Source organism: Lucilia sericata, unplaced genomic scaffold, assembly GCF_015586225.1.
Source record: "Lucilia sericata isolate MDLA Ls3-8-SP2 unplaced genomic scaffold, ASM1558622v1 Contig000906F_arrow, whole genome shotgun sequence".
Classification (NCBI taxonomy): Eukaryota; Metazoa; Arthropoda; class Insecta; order Diptera; family Calliphoridae; genus Lucilia; species Lucilia sericata.
Window position 1 is genome coordinate 116,899 of NW_023994893.1, and position 20,112 is coordinate 137,010.

The window sequence follows — 20,112 nt, forward strand, 5'->3', positions numbered from 1 at the left end:
TGATAGTGATATATAGAACCTAAACTCTAACAGTGGCAAAAACAATCTCATAAAAAATATTAAGTTAATAACAAACAATTAATGGCAGTAAACAAATCAACAACAATGATTATATACGAGTATATGATTAAAACAAATCAACAAAATTCTAAATATTTGCAAAAGACCTGGCAACAAACAATTTATATAAAAAAAGGCATGTCTGTTTATTACCATGGAAGATTTTCAAAAGAAAAAAATAAGTATTTAATGTCAATAGCAAAACAATTAAACGCAAAAACAAATTATTTAGGACATAATAATAATTTTGCAATAAAATAATTTTTGTGACAAACAACTCAAACAAGTGGAAATTGTAAATATTCGTTTATGTCTAATTAATCTATTAGGAATTATTTAAAATTGTGTTGCTCGGAAACTCATAAAATGTCTGAGTGTCTATGGGGGGTGTTTTCAGACAATTCTAGAAAATATTATTTTTGATTACGTTTGCACGTTCTTGATTTTATTGCTTTCAAATGTGACAAATAAAAATATCACTTGAAATTTATTAATTTGCAGAAAAGTATTCTCAATAATTTATGTTTATTTTATACAATTGTTTTAACACGAAATTTAAATGATTTGTTTTGACTACATTTAAGGAATTTTAATTATTTATTATCACCATTTATTCTAAAGTGTTATTTCCGATTTCAAATTTTTACACATAAATTTTGAAAATTGTTCTACCAAGAATATTAACTGGTATTTTTTGAGTATTTTTGAAGTATAAAATTTTTGAAATTCTTGTGCAGGTGAAAATAAACTTTAGTCTTAAATACTTGAAATATTGAATTTTAAGAATTGAAATTGAAACAACAATTTTGTCTACAAACTGCTGGTTCTTAATCATTAACTGCTATAGATTATCTTCAATATAATGCATATTAAGAGTTTGAATATCAGTGATAACAATTTGATATATTATTCTTACTAAACACATTATGGACTTGAGATTTCACAGAAATGTTTGTTTATTGTTATTTTGTTTTTCCAATCAGAAGAATGTGAAAAACAAATATTAGTTTAGATTTCCTTGTAATAATTATTTTAATCGAAATAAAACAATATAGATTTATTAAATATGTTTTTTTTTTTACTAAAGTAGATGTAGTTCACACGAGAGATAAATAATAAATAGTTGTGATTATTATCGGAGAGTTGAAGGAAAATACAAAGTACTTGAGATTTTGTTAATAAATACAAATGTTGAAATAATCAGTGTTATGTTAAGCAACATTGTTTAGAAACATTATACTTTCACACTAATAAACACAGCAATATTTTAGTCTATGAATTGTCTGGACTATGGTCCATTCCACTTCTGAGACTATAGTTCAGTCTATGGTCTTGACTACAGATCAGTCTATGATCTTGACTATAGATCAGTCTATAATCTTGACTATAGATCAGTCTATAGGATATACCATAGATCAGTCTATAGGGTAGACCATAGATCAGTCTATAGGCTAGACTAGTCTATAGTCTTGACTATAGATCAGTCTATAGTCTTGACTATAGATCAGTCTATAGTCTTGACTATAGATCAGTCTATAGTCTTGACTATAGATCAGTCTATAGTCTTGACTAAGATCAGTCTATAGTCTTGACTATAGATCAGTCTATAGTCTTGACTATAGATCAGTCTATAGTCTTGACTATAGATCAGTCTATAGTCTTGACTATAGATCAGTCTATAGTCTTGACTATAGATCAGTCTATAGTCTTGACTATAGATCAGTCTATAGTCTTGACTATAGATCAGTCTATAGTCTTGACTATAGATCAGTCTATAGTCTTGACTATAGATCAGTCTATAGTCTTGACTATAGATCAGTCTATAGTCAGTCTATAGACTTGACTATAGATCAGTCTATAGTCTTGACTATAGATCAGTCTATAGTCTTGACTATAGATCAGTCTATAGTCTTGACTATAGATCAGTCTATAGTCTTGACTATAGATTAGTCTATAGTCTTGACTATAGATTAGTCTATAGTCTTGACTATAGATTAGTCTATAGTCTTGACTATAGATTAGTCTATAGTCTTGACTATAGATTAGTCTATAGTCTTGACTATAGATCAGTTTATAGTCTTGACTATAGATCAGTTTATAGTCTTGACTATAGATCAGTCTTTAGTCTTGACTATAGATCTGTCTATAGTCTTGACTATAGATCAGTCTATAGGCTTGACTATAGATCAGTCTATAAGCTTGATTATTGATCGGTCTATAATCTTGACTATAGATCAGTCTATAAGCTTCACATCAGTACAGCAGTATAAATTCTTGATTATAGATCAGTCTATAGTCTTGACTATAGATTAGACTTTAGCTTTGTGTATAGATCAGTCTATAGTGTGGACTATAAATCTGTCTATAGTCTGGACTATAGATCAGTCTATAGTCTGGACTATAGATCAGGCTGTGGTCTGGACTATAGATCAGTATAAATTGTTGAATATAGATCAGAGTAAATTCTTGATATAGATCAGTATAAATTCTTAACTATAGACTATCTTAACTATAGATCAGTCTATAGTCTTGACTATAGATATGGATCTATAGTCCATAGTCTTGACTATAGATCCGTATAAATTCTTAACTATAGATCAATGTAAGTTCTTGATATAGATCAGTATAAATTCTTGACTATAGATCAGTTTATAGTCTTGACTATAGATCAGTCTTTAGTCTTGACTATATGTTAGTCTGTGACTATATATCAGTACTTGTTCTGCCTTCAAATCAGTCTTAGTGTTTATTTAAAATAAAAAGTTTTCGGGTCCTTGGTCTTTAGTCATGACTATAGATCAGTCTGTAGTCTAGACTATTTCACAGTATGTACCATTTTCATTCTCTGTATAATCATTTTAAAGTACAAAATATTGTTCTTTTTGTTTTCCAACTTCAAAAAGTCAAGGCCAAAAACATGCGATAATAAAAATCAGGTACTTAAAATTTAAATGGCAAATAGATTTTTTTTTACTTTTCAAAAAGTACCTTTATCTTTGATCATTATGTACTTGTGATCTTGTTATTATTTTCTTCGATATTGTTTTTTGTAACAATTCAAAAATTACAATTTGATTTTAAAATATTTGTAAACAGACAAGTGGATAATTTTCAATGTCACGTAGCTGAAGCAAGCCTACATTTCATCAATTGTTTACAAATTTTGAAATGTTTTAGTTTTTTTGTTAGAATTTTTTATAATCTATAAAATGTGACAGCTAAATAAAAAACATATTCTACAGTCTTTTTCTACAATTAAAATTAAATATAGTCGTTGCCTTTGTCACATATTTTTGAAGACAGGCGTTTTTGATTAATTATAAATTGAACTCAAAATGACAAAATAGATTGTTTTTTTATATTTAATTATGATTTAATTTAATAAACGTGACATGATAAAATAATAATAAAAATAAACTGTGTTGTTTTTTAATCACAATTTTCGCATGTTTTTCAATTAAGGAATGTAATTACAGTGACACGATAATGTGAGCGTACAGATTGCAGTTAAGACTGAATTCAATAATATAGAATAATCTATAGTCAAAGTTGTAGACCGACGTATGGTCCAAACTATATCAAGACTATACAGTGTTCTATAGTCAAGACTATAGACTGATCTACAGTCAAGACTATAGAATGATCTATAGCTAAGACTATAAACTGATCTATAGTCAAGACTGTAGATTGATCTACAGTCAAGACTATAGAACGATCTATAGCTAAGACTATAAACTGATCTATAGGCAATACTATTGACTGATCTATAGTCAAGACTATAGACTGATCTATAGTCGAGACTATAGACTGATCTATAGTCAAGACTATAGACTGATCTATAGTCAAGACTATAGACTGATCTATAGTCAAGACTATAGACTGATCTACAGTCAAGACTATAGAATGATCTATAGCTAAGACTATAAACTGATCTATAGGCTATACTATAGACTGATCTATAGTCAAGACTGTAGATTGATCTACAGTCAAGACTATAGAACGATCTATAGCTAAGACTATAAACTGATCTATAGGCAATACTATTGACTGATCTATAGTCAAGACTATAGACTGATCTATAGTCGAGACTATAGACTGATCTATAGTCAAGACTTTAGACTGATCTATAGTCAAGACTATTGACTGATCTATAGTCAAGACTATAGACTTTTCTAAAGTGAAGACTTTTGACTAATCTTAAGTTAAGACTATAAACTGATCCATTTCCATTTAGCATTTCATAATCTTCTCAATGAATAATTTCAAAATTTAACGAAACTTTGAAAAATTTCCAATAAACATATCAAATAATCAATATGATTTAAAATAAAGTCCGGCAATATGTCAATTAAATAATTATCATAAAAATTAAAAATAAAAAAATGATGGATTGTTTCATTACTTCATAAATCATTTCCATACTTATTCATTTATTTACCTGATTCCTTATAGTATATAAGAAATTCGTTATTAAATGAAAAAAATAGCAAATAAATTTTAAACAAATGTTAATAATGTTATCAGTTTCAAAATTTCTTAATGTAATTTAAATGTAGATACTTTATAATGCTTTTTTTCAACAACTTTTCTTTTTATCATTTATAAGCACTTACCGGGGAGCAGATGTCGGGAAAGAATAAGAACATTAATTGATAAGATCACAATTAAAATCACTTACTACCTTAATGATAGCGATAAAATCAATGTTCTCGGCATGTCTTTTACTTTGTCGCCAACTTTGTCAAACTTTTAATATTGTCCTCCTATTATTTATTTATTTTCTCTTGTGTTTTTTTGGAATTTTGATTTCAATTACATTTTGCAAATAATGATGAACATTTTGCAATATTTATTAATGAAAAAAAAAAAAAACAGAAAAAATCTTAAAATAGCTTGAATTTTATCTTAGAACCATTTTAAACGTGTAAATATTTGTACAGACTTTGAAAATAATTGATTTCATCATATTTGTATGTATGGAGTAGACTTATTGGTTCCAAACAATGACAGAAAAGATCATAACTTATTGCGAAAGGTTTAAGGTAGTACTAAAATATAACTTTATAGTTTTTTATATATAAAAAATCGATATTTAAACAGAAATACGTGTGATCATAGATCATTATACTTTACTAAATCTCGATCATAATATTGGAGATCGCAAATTTCGCATCTTTTAAGTTATAATCAGAGCTACAGACTGATCTCTAGTCAAGACTATATAGTAAAGACTGTATATATTGTTAAGACTATAGACTGATCTATAGTCAAGACTTTAGACTGATCTATAGTCAAGACTTCAGACTGCTCTATAGTCAAGACTATAGACTGATCTATAGTCAAGACTATAGACTGATCTATAGTCGAGACCATAGACTGATCTGTAGTCAATACTATAGACTGATCTATAGTCAAAACTATAGACTGACAAGACTACTGATCAAGAGACTGATCTATAGTCAAGACTTTAGACTGATCTATAGTCAAGACTTTTGACTGCTCTTTAGTCAAGACTATAGACTGATCTATAGACAAGACTATAGACTGACCTATAGGCAAGACTATAGACTAACCTATAGTCAAGACTATAGTCTGATATATAGTCAAGTCTATAGAATGATCTATAATCAAGACTATAGAATGATCTATAATCAATACTAGAGAATGATCTATAGTCAAGACTATAGACAGATCTATAGTCATGACTGACCTATAGTCAAGACTATAGACAGATCTATAGTCATGACTGATCTATAGTCAAGACTATAGACTGATCTATAGTCAAGACTATAGACTGATCTATAGTCATGACCATAGACTGATATATAGTTATGACTATAGACTGATATATAGTTATGACTATAGACTGATCTATAGTCAAGACTATAGACTGATCTATAGTCAAGACTACAGACTGATCTATAGTCAAGACTATAGACTGATCTATAGTCAAGACTATAGACTGATCTATACTCAAGACTATAGAATATAGACTGATCTATAATCAGGAATATAGACTGATCTATAGTCAAGGCTGTAGATTGATCTGTTGTAAAGACTATATACTGATCTATAGTCAGGAATATAAACTGATCTATAGTCATGACTATAGACTGATCTATAGTTATGACTATAGACTGATCTATAGTTAAGACTATAGAGTGATCTATAGTGAAGACTATAGACTGACCTATAGTCATGACTATAGACTGACCTATAGTCATGACTATAGACTGATCTATAGTCACGACTATAGACTGATCTATAGTCAAGACTATAGACTGATCTATAGTCAAGACGATAGACTGATCTATAGTCAAGACGATAGATTAATCTATAGTCAAGACGATAGACTGATCTATAATCAAGACAATAGACTAATCTATAGTCAGGACTATAGACTGATCTATAGTCAAGACTATAGATTGATCTATAGTCAAGACTATATTCTGATCTGTCGTCAAGACTATAGACTGATCTATAGCCAAACTATAGACTGATCTATAGTCAAGGCTATAGACTAATCTATAGTCAAGGCTATAGACTGATCTGTCGTCAAGACTATAGACTGACCTATAGTCAGGAATATAGTCTGATCTATAGTCAGGAATATAGACTGATCTACCTTCTATAGTCAAAACTATAGACTTATCTATAGTCAAGACTATGGAATGAACTATAGTCAAGACTATAGACTGACCTATATCCTATATCCTATATATACATATATAGCATTTGATATCGAACCAGAAAACGTGTACATTTTATTTTAATTCCGCTGTCAGTTTTTTTTGATTCATTACGATCATTTGTCAAAATTTTTGAAAAGTTTGTTTTACGAACTTTGTACCCTTTTCACTAACATGAATACAGTTCGATTCATTAATGACTTAACAAAATTTGCTTATTGTATATAATGCAATATTTGAAGTTTTTCAGTCGATTATTTCATCACACCCCCTTTTGGAATGGGTCTTATCAAAAATTGTTGGATCCCCCAATAAAATTGAAAGCAAATAAACATGAAAAATAGTATTAATTAAAGGTGTGTGCCAGAGAGATGTTATTTTGTTGTGATTTCTATGAAATAGGGAAAGAATCATACAAGCCATTAATTCTTTTTAGATCAAAGTTTTTATAATTCACTATCAATACTTCATATATTGACAAACATTTAAATAAATTGCACTATTATCAAACTCTTTCATCAGTTAATTCTACAAACACTTTTGTGATCGTCTCGAAAATACCACTAAACTCTAACCATAAAACATACAAATTCAAAAATGTTGAAGTAAAATACCTATTTTCTAATAGAAATTGAATCATCATCCATTAGACTTATAGTCTTGAACTAACTATTAAATATTGTTGTTGCTTAAGACATAAATGAACTTTGTTTTAAAGAAAACTTATCATTTAATGTTTATACTTTTAGCAATATGTAGACGTTGGACAAACAATCAAATTGATTTATTATCGTTAAGTCCCATAATTGTTTAATGACATTCTAATCTCTCCCCAGAGACTTTTGAAAAACACCCAGAGAAATTTTGTAAATGTCAGAAAGGAAAGTTTCGATTGTAAGTTGAAACACTCGAATATAAAGATAATTAATACCAAAATACTAAATCGTTTTAAAACTCATTTTCTTTACCAGTTCCTAAAGTACGCCAAGTCGACCACTGCTGCTTTCTTGTGAACTTGACCTAGGAATCAAGTACACTTAATTAAATTTTTGTGATGTAATTAATAACACTTATTAATTGACAAATATTAGCGCCGCATCTCACCGTTTTGTTTTCAAAAAAAAAAATACAACGTAAATTTTTACTTTCCAATTGTTAAATAATTATTTATTAATATTTGCTTTATAGTGGAAAACTTATAAAATAATGCACTTAAACAAATTAAACCCTATAAAACTGTAGATAATTTTATTGAAGTTAAATTAATATTATACGGGCATTAAATTTGTGATTCATGCATTATGGATAACTGAATCAGAAGTGAACTAGAACTGAACTGAACTAGAACTGAACTAGAACTGAACTAGAACTGAATTAGAACTGATCTAGAACTGAACTAAAACTGAACTAGAACTGAACTAGAACTGAACTAGAACTGAACTAGAACTGAACTAGAACTGAACTAGAACTGAACTAGAACTGAACTAGAACTGAACTAGAACTGAACTAGAACTGAACTAGAACTGAACTAGAACTGAACTGAACTAGAACTGAACTAGAACTGAACTGAACTAGAACTGAACTAGAACTGAACTAGAACTGAACTAGAACTGAACTAGAACTGAACTAGAACTGAACTAGAACTGAACTAGAACTGAACTAGAATTGACCTAGAACTGAACTAGAACTAAACTAGAACTGAATTAGAACTGAACTAGAACTGAAATAGAACTGAACTAGAACATAACTAGATCTGAACTATAACTAGAACTGAACTATAACTAGAACTGAACTATAACTAGAACTGAACTATAACTAGAACTGAACAATAACTAGAACTGAACTATAACTAGAACTGAACTATAACTAGAACTGAACAAGGACTGAACTACAACTGAACTGGAACTGAACTAGAACTGAACTAGAATTAAACTAGAACTGAACTAGAGCTGAACCAGAACTGAACTAGAACTGAACTAGAACTGAACTAGAACTAGAACTGAACTAGAACTGAACTAGAACTGAACTAGAACTGAACTAGAACTGAACTAGAACTGAACTAGAACTGAACTAGAACTGAACTAGAACTGAACTAGAACTGAACTAGAACTGAACTAGATCTGAACTAGAACTGAACTGAACTAGAACTGAACTGAACTAGAACTGAACTAGAACTGAACTAGAACTGAAATAGAACTGAACTAGAACTGAACTAGAACTGATCTAAAACTGAACTAGAACTGAACTAGAACTGAACTAGAACTGAACTAAAACTGAACTAGAACTGAACTAGAACTGAACTAGAACTGAACTAGAACTGAACTAGAACTGAACTAGAACTGAAATAGAACTGAACTAGAACTGAACTAGAACTTAACTAGAACTGAACTGGAACTGAACTAGAACTGAACTAGAATTAAACTAGAACTGAACTAGAACTGAACTAGAACTGAACTAGAAATGAACTAGAACTGAACTAGAACTGAACTAGAACTGAAATAGAACTGAACTAGAACTGAACTAGAACTGAACTAGAACTGAACTAGAACTGAACTAGAACTGAACTAGAACTGAACTAGAACTGAACTAGAACTGAACTAGAACTGAACTAGAACTGAACTAGAACTGAACTAGAACTGAACTAGAACTGAACTAGAACTGAACAAGGACTGAACTAGAATTGAACTAGAACTGAACTATAACTGACCTGGAACTGAACTAGAACTGAACTGAACTAGAACTGAACTTGAATTAAACTAGAACTGAACTATAACTGAACTAGAAATGAACTTGAACTGAACTAAAATAGAACTGAACTAGAGCTGAACTAGAACTGAACTAGGACTGACCTAGATCTGAACTAGAACTGAACTAGAACTAAATTGAACTGAACTATAACTAGAAGTGAACTATAACTAGAAGTGAACTATAACTAGAACTGAACTATAACTGAATTAGAACTGAACTGGAACTGAACTAGAACTGAACTGGAACTGAACTAGAACTGAACTAGAATTAAACTTGAACTGATCTAGAACTGAACTAGAACTGAACTAGAACAGAACTAGAATTGAATTAAAATTATACTAGATCTGAACTAGAACTGTACTTGAACTGAACTAGGGTTGAATTATCGTTGAACTAGAACGGGACTAGAACTGTTCTTGAACCGAACTAGAGTTGAATTAGAAAACTGGACTTGACCTTGACTAGAACTATATTTTGCAGGAATTTCTTTCTCTCATTTTCTGATCAATATTTCTCTCTAAGTAAAAGTTTCTGCAACAAAGAAAAAGTTATAAAAGTATTTTCATAAAAAATTTATTAGTTTTGTTGCCACCATAAAAAATATCAACAGTTTAATAACAGAGGATTTGGTATATAATCCAAATTAAGATTTAAACTTATGTAAATATTCATGTGACTAAATATTATCAATTTTCTAATAATTAGTTTAAAAATAGTTTATTAAAGGCTTAGCGCAAATATTGGGGTGATTTAAGACAAAGATTACTGTAGTTGGGGGTTTGTTAAAATATAGATAAAGAACTTTAGTAGATAGACACAATGTGTTAGCTGAGAAAGCAAAAAAGGGTCAAATAACCTAAGTTGCTAATTTAAAACAAAGATACCTTTATTTGAGAGTTTATTAAACTATTGATAAAGTACTAAAGTAAAGAATTTATTAGTAAATTGTAGCAAACATTTTCTGGTTAGTAATATAGTTTATTTAAAATAATAGTTTTGTTTTCATCTTTACATACATATTTACTTTATTTAATAATATTACATTACATGAATATTTAATTTTTATTTTTTTTTTCTATATTATTTATATAAAAAAATCGAATGTATTGCTGTTGTCTTTTGTTTTACAAACACAAAAAACAACTGTATTTTCACTAAAAAAATGGATTGAATTTAAAACTTAAAAGAAATACTTGTTTGTTTTTGTACAAATGTAACAATTTTTTCACTTAAGTATAGACCATTTTAACTGTTCACGAGCCGATTGTAGGACCTGAAAAGAATATAATTGAGATAAAGAAAAGCATTTAATAAGGAACTACAAGCTTAAATTAGATAATAAATTGTAGGTGAATAAAACTATAAAAATAAGTGAAAGCAAGTATAAATAAATGAAGAAGAAATTTATTTTTTAAAAGAAAATAATATTTTTGGCAGGTTTTCTATAATATTACTTTTATCATAAATTAAACAATTGAGTATAATATATCATTTAGTTTAAATTTAATTAATTATTAAAATAATTTCAAAGTAAAATTAAGTAACACATATTTAACAGGTTTTAATATCAGTAACAAGTACAGTTTTTTATAAAAAGTATAATAAGCTTTTTTCACATTTTATTATTGACTACCAAAAGAGTCCGTTTAAAGTGTTAGTTACCTGGGCCACAGTCTGTTCGGCAATGGGAATGTCGTCATTACGCAAATCGACTCTTTTGACAACTGACGAAGGATCGGCATCCAAAATTATGCTGTAAGAAACGAAATTAATGATAAAAATTTAATTCTATTGATAAAATTAAACAACTAAAACTAAATAAAGATTTTCAAGAATTTTTTAAATTGGAAAATTTCAATAACTTTGTCAAAAAAGAAACAAAAAATAAACAAAGTTGTCCAAAAAGCGAGAAGTTTTCAAAATTAAAAAAAATATATAACTTTAAACAATTTTATTAAGAAATCCAAAAGAAAAAACTAGAACTGAACTAGAACTGATTTAAACTAGAACTGAACTAATATAAAACTGAACAAGAACTGAACCAAAACTGAACTAGAACAAGAACTGAACTAGAACAGAACCAGAACTGAACTGAACTAGAACTGAACTAGAACTGAATTAGAACTGAACCAGAACTGAACTATATCTAAACTAGAACTGAACTAGAACTGAAACAGAACTGAACTAGAACTACAGTAGAACTGAACTATATTGCCGAACTAGAACTTAACTAAAACTGAACTAGATTGCCAAACTAGAACTGAACTAAAACTGAACCATAACTGTCCAATATCCGAACTATAACAGAAATAGAACTGAACTAGGAAGAAACTAAAACTGAACTAGAACTGTACAAGAACCGAACTAGAACTGAAATAGAAATGAACTAGAACTGAACCAGAAATGAACTAGAACTGAACTATATATGAATTAGAACAGAACTAGAACTGAAATAGAACTGAACTAAAACTGAACTAGAACTCAACTAGAACTGAACTGAACTAGAACTGTACTAGAACTGAACTAGAACTGAACTAGAACTTAACTAAAACTTAACTAGAACTGTACTAGAACTGAACTAAAACTGATTTAGAACAGATAAAAATGCCTACAAACAAATTTCATCACTCCTCTGAAAAACACTAATCAAATAACCCCACAACTTACCCTCCATCACAGATCTCATCAAAAGCCAACATAATAATTTCCAAATTATCCAAAACCAAACGTTTCTCCACATTTTTCTTCAATATCAAACTGATAGAGTCATACAGACAATTCAAAACTGACAACAGAATCAACTCGTTCTCATAGGCATTTCCCATGACATAGAAAAACAAATCCACATTTGATTTGTAGACACAGGTTAGACCATCCAACATAATGATTTCGGTATTAGAACGGTGGGTCTTATTGAAGAGATTCTTTTCGAAGGCTTTCTGTTCCTTGACAGTGGCCAAGATGTTTTTGTCATAGTATTTGGCCAATATGCGATTGCCATCGTTGTCCATAATACACATACCCTTAATGATGTCCTATGTGGTGGTGGACATTTTAAATAAGTAAAATATTAGTATTTGTGCAAATCTTTGTGTAATTTTATAAATATTTACCATCATAAATCCGTCCATGGTGTTGTGGCTGATAATTTTTTCTTTTGGAAATTCTTTAACGTTTGACAGTTGAACACGTCAACTGCTGGGGATGTTTGACAGCTGTTTGTTTATGTGTAAGAGTACAGAGTTGAGGAAAAGCAAGCACTTAACGGCGTTAATTGGACGTACAATAATATGAACGAAAATTGTTGATTTTTTGAATAAATGTGATTTATTTGGTTCAAGACATATTAATCCGCTATTACAATGGCTAGACTATAGACTAGACTATAGACTAGACTATAGACTAGACTATAGACTAGACTATAGACTAGAATATAGACTGGAATATAGACTAGACTATAGACTAGAATATGGACAAGACTATAGACTAGACTACAGACTAGACTATAGGTTAGGATATAGACTAATAATTTAGGCTTTACATTAGACCATCGACTAGGCACTAGACTTTCTATAGAATATAGTCTAGTCTTCCTGACTTTCTAAAGAATATATTGAAATCAAAACCGTAAACTAGACTATAATTAGGACTATAAACTAGACTTTTATCAAGATTTTATAGTAGAAGATTATAGAGAAATTATTATTCGATTCTACTTTGACATTTTCCACAAAACTTAATCGATTAATTGAAAGTCGGTTTATAGGAGTTTAAATTGTTGAATATTCAGCTTTTGTTTTTAATAAACAGATCTTGCTACAAAACACAGCTCGAACAAACTGACGGTTAAATTTAAAATAAATTTTTCTATAGACTAGACTATAGACTAGACTATAGACTAGACTGTAGACTAGACTATAGACTAGACTATAGACTAGACTATAGACTAGGCTATAGACTAGACTATAGACTAGACTATAGACTAGACTATAGACTAGACTATAGACTAAACTATAGACTAGACTATAGACTAGACTATAGACTAGACTATAGACTAGACTATAGACTAGACTATAGACTAGACTATAGACTAGACTATAGACTAGACTATAGACTAGACTATAGACTAGACTATAGACTAGACTATAGACTAGACTATAGACTAGACTATAGTACTAGACTATAGACTAGACTATAGACTAGACTATAGACTAGACTATAGACTAGACTATAGACTAGACTATAGACTAGACTATAGACTAGACTATAGACTAGACTATAGACTAGACTATAGACTAGACTATAGACTAGACTATAGACTAGACTATAGACTAGACTATAGACTAGACTATAGACTAGACTATAGACTAGACTATAGACTAGACTATAGACTAGACTATAGACTAGACTATAGACTAGACTATAGACTAGACTATAGACTAGACTATAGACTAGACTATAGACTAGACTATAGACTAGACTATAGACTAGACTATAGACTAGACTATAGACTAGACTATAGACTAGACTATAGACTAGACTATAGACTAGACTATAGACTAGACTATAGACTAGACTATAGACTAGACTATAGACTAGACTATAGACTAGACTATAGACTAGACTATAGACTAGACTATAGACTAGACTAGACTAGACTAGACTAGACTATAGACTAGACTATAGACTAGACTATAGACTAGACTATAGACTAGACTATAGACTAGACTATAGACTAGACTATAGACTAGACTATAGACTAGACTATAGACTAGACTATAGACTAGACTATAGACTAGACCAGCGGTTCCCACCATTTTTTACTTCGCGGACCCCTTGAGGAATTTATTTAATTTCACGGACCCCCATACATATTTTGATATCTTATTGTTATAAATAACACTGTGATACAAAAGTGAAGAAAAATAAAATGCAGGCGTTCTCATATACTAATTCTATTTCGTTATAGTCCATAGAGTACGAATATATTTTTAGTTTTCCCCTATCACTTCGTTAACTTACTTTTTAAGAGCAAAAGATGCGAAAAAGAGCCATTTTTGAAGTTTTAAATTTGAAAAATCATAAGTTTAGTAGTTTTCATCCGATTTTCAAATCCGATTTTTTTTTTTAATGATACAAGTGTCTTTTAATCCAAAAAAAGAAATCCAAAATTTATGGTCAAATGTCTGAGTTACGGTCGTTTAAGTAAAAAAACTCACACTTTTTTAAAAAATTTTCATTTTCATCATGCTCTACTTTGACCATGAGGCAGTGAGTTCATCTTTTATTACTTTCCTGAAGAATCACATAAAGGAAGGTTTCTAAAACTTGTTATTTCATAAAAATCTATGAAAAATTTTTGGTTTTCTGCATACAAATTAATTTTTGTATAAAAATGTTTATAAACATTTTTTAAACTTGTTACAAAGAAAACCAGAAACATGAACGTTTTTGTATGGAAGAAATATACTATATTTTTATAAAACTTAGCACAACTCATAACCTTTTTCATCGATTATTATAAATTGACCATCATTGGAAACCCAACTTAATGTGGCTTTTTTCAAATGTAATAAAAGCTAAAGTTATTGCTTCATGGCCAACGTAGAGCAGTATGAAAATTAAAAATTGTGAAAAAAGTGTGAGTTTTTTTACTTAAATGGCCGTAACCAAGACATTAATCATAAATTTTGGATTTATTTTTTTGGGTTGAAAGACAACACTTGTATCTTTAAAACAAAATATCCAATTTGAAAATCGGTTGCAAACTACCAGACATATATTTTTTTAAAGTTAAAACTTCAAAAATAGCTCTTTTTCACAACTTTTGCTCTTAAAAAGGAACTAAACGAAGTGATCGGGAAAAATTAAATTAAATTAAATTCCTACTCTATGGACTATAACGAAATGGAATTGGTATATGAGAACCCCTGCATTTTTTTGCTGAATCACTGTGTAATTGTTCGTCCGAAAATTGTCTTAGTCCTGGTCCATAAACCCTATAAAATATTCCCGTACATTGAGAACATTTAGTATTTCGGAGATGTTTTCAATTTCATGGTTTTAAATATAGAATGACTTCTAACATGATGTTTAATTTTATGATCGTGAGAGCTTTCATGTTCATTTCTCGTCAAGATAGAGAAAAGGTTTCTTTAACAAGTATTGTCGACATGGCTTAAAGAGTCATGTTTCTAAATTTTTTTGCGATTGCATAGGAGTGAGCTGAGTATGTAAGCTAAGTTTTCGGGAAAATATGTGAAAGTTAGACTTCTTCGATGTTGTTGCGGAATGCGTTACCCACATAAAATATGACCTGAACTCTTTGCGAATGTACTGTGAATTTGGATCTTAAATTTGAATTTTAAAATACCTACGAATTATTTTACTGCGTGGTTTTGACTATTTACGCAAAACGCTATGAATTTTCTGATGTTGATTTAATAATATTGGACAACAAAATGAAGTTAAAATCTGTGTATCACGTTGGAATGGAATATTTATATTTAAAATTAACTAGATTAACACTTTTGCTTACAATTTAAAAAAATATTATGAAATGTGACCTAACTTCATATTCCGGGATACTAGTATCAGTATTTAATTCTAAGGCAAATCATTATCCGTCTGCTATAAAAACATTTATTTCGATACATATATATTTATAAAAATTACAAATCATGTAATACTTTACTTTATAAAAGTGAAACAATAAATTTGTAGCGCCTAGCTTCATCCTGATAAACGACCGAAACAATAAAATTCAAAGAGTCACCAACAAATCTGGGATTATTGAATAAAAATTGTGTATTTTAGTATTTATGAAAAATTTGGAGATATTTTTAATATTTTGTAACATATAGAGAATATTTTTTATTCATGATTTTTTTCGTTCGTCTTCGCGGACCCCCTAGGATTTTGCTACGGACCACTAGGGGTCCGCGGACCCCCTTTTGGGAACCGTTGGACTAGACTATAGACTAGACTATAGACTAGACTATAGACTAGACTAGACTAGACTATAGACTAGACTATAGACTAGACTATAGACTAGACTATAGACTAGACTATAGACTAGACTATAGACTAGACTATAGACTAGACTATAGACTAGACTATAGACTAGACTAGACTATAGACTAGACTATAGACTAGACTATAGACTAGACTATAGACTAGACTATAGACTAGACTATAGACTAGACTATAGACTAGACTATAGACTAGACTATAGACTAGACTATAGACTAGACTATAGACTAGACTATAGACTAGACTATAGACTAGACTATAGACTAGACTATAGACTAGACTATAGACTAGACTATAGACTAGACTATAGACTAGACTATAGACTAGACTATAGACTAGACTATAGACTAGACTATAGACTAGACTATAGACTAGACTATAGACTAGACCTATAGACTAGACTATAGACTAGACTATAGACTAGACTATAGACTAGACTATAGACTAGACTATAGACTAGACTATAGACTAGACTATAGACTAGACTATAGACTAGACTATAGACTAGACTATAGACTAGACTATAGACTAGACTATAGACTAGACTATAGACTAGACTATAGACTAGACTATAGACTAGACTATAGACTAGACTATAGACTAGACTATAGACTAGACTATAGACTAGACTATAGACTAGACTATAGACTAGACTATAGACTAGACTATAGACTAGACTATAGACTAGACTATAGACTAGACTATAGACTAGACTAGACTATAGACTAGACTATAGACTAGACTATAGACTAGACTATAGACTAGACTATAGACTAGACTATAGACTAGACTATAGACTAGACTATAGACTAGACTATAGACTAGACTATACTATAAACTAGACTAAATATAGATTAGACTATAGACGAGACTATAAACTAGAATATTGACTACACTATAGACTCGAGTATATACTCGAGTATAGACTCGAGTATAGACTCGACTATAGACTTAACTATAGACTCGACTGAAATTAGACTATAGACTCGACTTGGAAAATGTGTTGAGTTCTTCATTTTCTGATATCGAAGCTTATGAATGTAAAATTTCACCGATCTTGTTATAATCTAAAATAATAATAAAATTTCATTATTTTTAGATTATTAAAATCAAGCAAACTTCTCATTCATAAACTATCGTAATATTTATTTTCAATATTTACAAAATAAACATAAAATTCATTGATCTTCCACGCTAGTATTACTATGACGATGTTGCAAAATAGTTTCCACTAAAATATTCTTGGAATTCATAATAATTTCCTGGAAAGTTTTAATATCATTATCTTTTTCGGCGGTAATATAATCTAGTTTTTCTTTTAGCAGTGCCATCTTTTCCGAGGCTAGTTCAAGGCTAAAAAACGACATTTTAAGAGATAATTTATGTATTAACATAGAAAAACATCTTTTAATAACTACCGATTATTTAAATCGTTAAGATCACTGTCTGCTGGTGGATCTGTGATAACTTTATTCGTTGTTGCTGTAAGGTTAGAATTCTCGAATGTAAACGAACTTAAAGAGGAGTTGCTACCCATACAGCTTAAATTTGCCGAGTATTCTGCTATACGCTGTGTTCGTTTCTTTTTTTCATTTTGTATTTCGAGATCTCGTTCCAAATCGCGTACTTTTGCCTCAAGACGTGAAATGCGTATTTTTTGTTTTGTTATTTGATCCATAAGGTTATCGTTTTTATTACGTTCTTGAGTTACCCGATCATTGAGGGTTTTATTATGATCCAACAAAGAATTCTTTTCCGATTCCAAACTATCCAATATGGTAATAAAATCTTCCTGTTTTGTGGGAATAAATATCAAAATTCTTAAACTCAGATTATCCAAATTGTCCTTTTACCTTTCTGAATTCCCTACATGAAAATAAAAATCCTCCACATATGGCCTTGAGATCTTGCTCCAACTTTTTAACTAGTAAATTTAACTCCTCTATTGATTCATCTTTTTTGTTTATGCAGCTTTCAAATTCTTTTATTTTTTCCTGTAAATATTCTCTATTTAAATCCATTTCCTTCTTATCTTTGAGTATATTGTCCCTTTCTTTGGACATTTCCTGCAAACGTTTGTCATAAAACAATTTCTGTTGATTTAATCTCTCATTCATGGTGGCCACATTAATAATATTAAAATCTGTCTGTTCTTGCAGTGTACTGGACTTCATTTTGTATTGTGATATCTCATCATTTAAAGTTTTATTTCTCACTTTTAAAGCTAAAATTTTAGAACGTAGTTCTTCCATTTCTGCCTTCAAATCCGTTATTTCTTTTTCCAAAGACTCAACTTTTGCTCGATGTTGGATTTCGGTTTTTCTAACACTGGGTCTTTCGATAGAGCCAAAACTAACACTGGTGCAAAGAGTGGGATTTACAAATTCCAAGTGGCTGTCATTACTTTTAGATTGATTTTCTAATCTTTCTTGAAATTCTTTAAGTTTTTGCTGCAAATGGAGAATCTGTTGAGCTCTACCGCGCCAATTAGTGGAACTGCTTTGATTGGCTAATAAATTTAAATTGAAATTTTCCCCAATTTCTTGCTGTAAACATTTCTGAGCCAATTTTAATTGTGACTGCAGTTCCACATTCTTATTACGAGTCTCGAATAGTTTTTGCTGTAAAGCACTGAGTTTGTTTTGCAATTCTTCAAGGGGTTTAGAGGACTAAGTAAAAAAATACTGTTTAAAAAGTTTTGAATCTAAGTAACTCTATAATTACCTCTTTCTTAACACTTTCTTTACTTTGTTGTTGCTGCAAATGTTTTTCTAATTTCTGCAATTGTTGGTCTTTTCTAGTCAAACGGTTTTTCGTCTTCTCCAATTCTGCCTTTAATTGACGATTTTTCTTGCTCAACTCTAAGAGTTTGGCACTGGCTATAGATGAATTACATCTTAGCTCTTCAATGGGCACGGAATTTAACACCTCATTTAGGGAATTTACAGATTTTTTCAGTTCTAATATTTCATTGTTTTTATCTTGGATTAAATTGTTCAAAGATTGATTTTGTTGCTCTATTTCATTTAATTTCTTTTTTAGTTTTTTGCTTTCAGACTTTTTCTTTTCAGTTTTTAGGGTCATTTCATGGATGTTTGTTAAAGATTTCTTTGCTTGTTTTAAATCGCGGATATCCTTATCCGATATAGCTTCTGTGGAAACAACATGATCTTGTGTTGGCATAATATCCATTTTTAAGTTACAAAATTATTTGGTTTGAGAAAAATATTAAAAAAATAAAAGTATTTTTTTTTTGGAAAATTTATTTTAAAATTAACCGTCAGTTTGTTCGAGCTGTGTTTTGTAGGTAGATCTGTTTATTAAAAACAAAAGCTGAATATTCAGCAATTTAAAATTCTATAAACCGACTTTCGATTAATCGATTAAGTTTTGTGGAAAATGTCAAAAATGTCTTTCTATAATCTTCTACTATAAAATCTTGATAAAAGTCTAGTTTATAGTCCTAATTATAGTCTAGTTTACGGTTTTGATTTCAATATATTCTTTAGAAAGTCAGAAAGACTGGACTATAGTATATTCCATAGAAAGTCTAGTGCCTAGTCGGTGGTCTAATGTTAAGCCT

The 20,112-nt window shown here is 29.8% G+C and overlaps 2 protein-coding genes across 2 annotated transcripts; both read right to left on the reverse strand.

The window, feature by feature from the left end:
• Nucleotides 1-10,454: 10,454 nt before the first annotated feature.
• Nucleotides 10,455-12,731, reverse strand: LOC119608978 (coatomer subunit zeta-1). The gene is made up of 4 exons (XM_037963632.1): nucleotides 12,611-12,731; nucleotides 12,165-12,532; nucleotides 11,160-11,250; nucleotides 10,455-10,770 (listed from the first exon to the last, which is right to left on the reverse strand). Exons 1-4 carry the CDS (start codon nucleotides 12,626-12,628, stop codon nucleotides 10,723-10,725), a joined length of 525 nt encoding a protein of 174 aa, XP_037819560.1. The 5' UTR covers nucleotides 12,629-12,731; the 3' UTR covers nucleotides 10,455-10,722.
• Nucleotides 12,732-17,548: 4,817 nt separating this feature from the next.
• LOC119608970 (coiled-coil domain-containing protein 13) lies at nucleotides 17,549-19,836 on the reverse strand. The gene is made up of 4 exons (XM_037963620.1): nucleotides 19,254-19,836; nucleotides 18,383-19,198; nucleotides 17,948-18,321; nucleotides 17,549-17,882 (listed from the first exon to the last, which is right to left on the reverse strand). The coding sequence occupies exons 1-4, from the start codon at nucleotides 19,719-19,721 to the stop codon at nucleotides 17,708-17,710; spliced, it is 1,833 nt and encodes a 610-aa protein (XP_037819548.1). The 5' UTR covers nucleotides 19,722-19,836; the 3' UTR covers nucleotides 17,549-17,707.
• Nucleotides 19,837-20,112: the final 276 nt, after the last annotated feature.

What these genes read in the sequence shown, in the direction of transcription:
- LOC119608978 (XM_037963632.1), bottom strand. An exon ending in GATGAGATCTGTGATGGAGG is followed by an intron (nt 11,251 to 12,164) that starts GTAAGTTGTGGG and finishes CGTTTCTTACAG; the next exon opens with CATAATTTTGGATGCCGATC. An exon ending in CCGAACAGACTGTGGCCCAG is followed by an intron (nt 10,771 to 11,159) that starts GTAACTAACACT and finishes TATTCTTTTCAG; the next exon opens with GTCCTACAATCGGCTCGTGA.
- LOC119608970 (XM_037963620.1), bottom strand. Translation starts at nt 19,721, where the DNA reads ATGGATATTATGCCAACACAAGATCATGTTGTTTCCACAGAAGCTATA. An exon ending in AAGAAAGTGTTAAGAAAGAG is followed by an intron (nt 19,199 to 19,253) that starts GTAATTATAGAG and finishes TTTTTTACTTAG; the next exon opens with TCCTCTAAACCCCTTGAAGA. An exon ending in CATGTAGGGAATTCAGAAAG is followed by an intron (nt 18,322 to 18,382) that starts GTAAAAGGACAA and finishes CCCACAAAACAG; the next exon opens with GAAGATTTTATTACCATATT.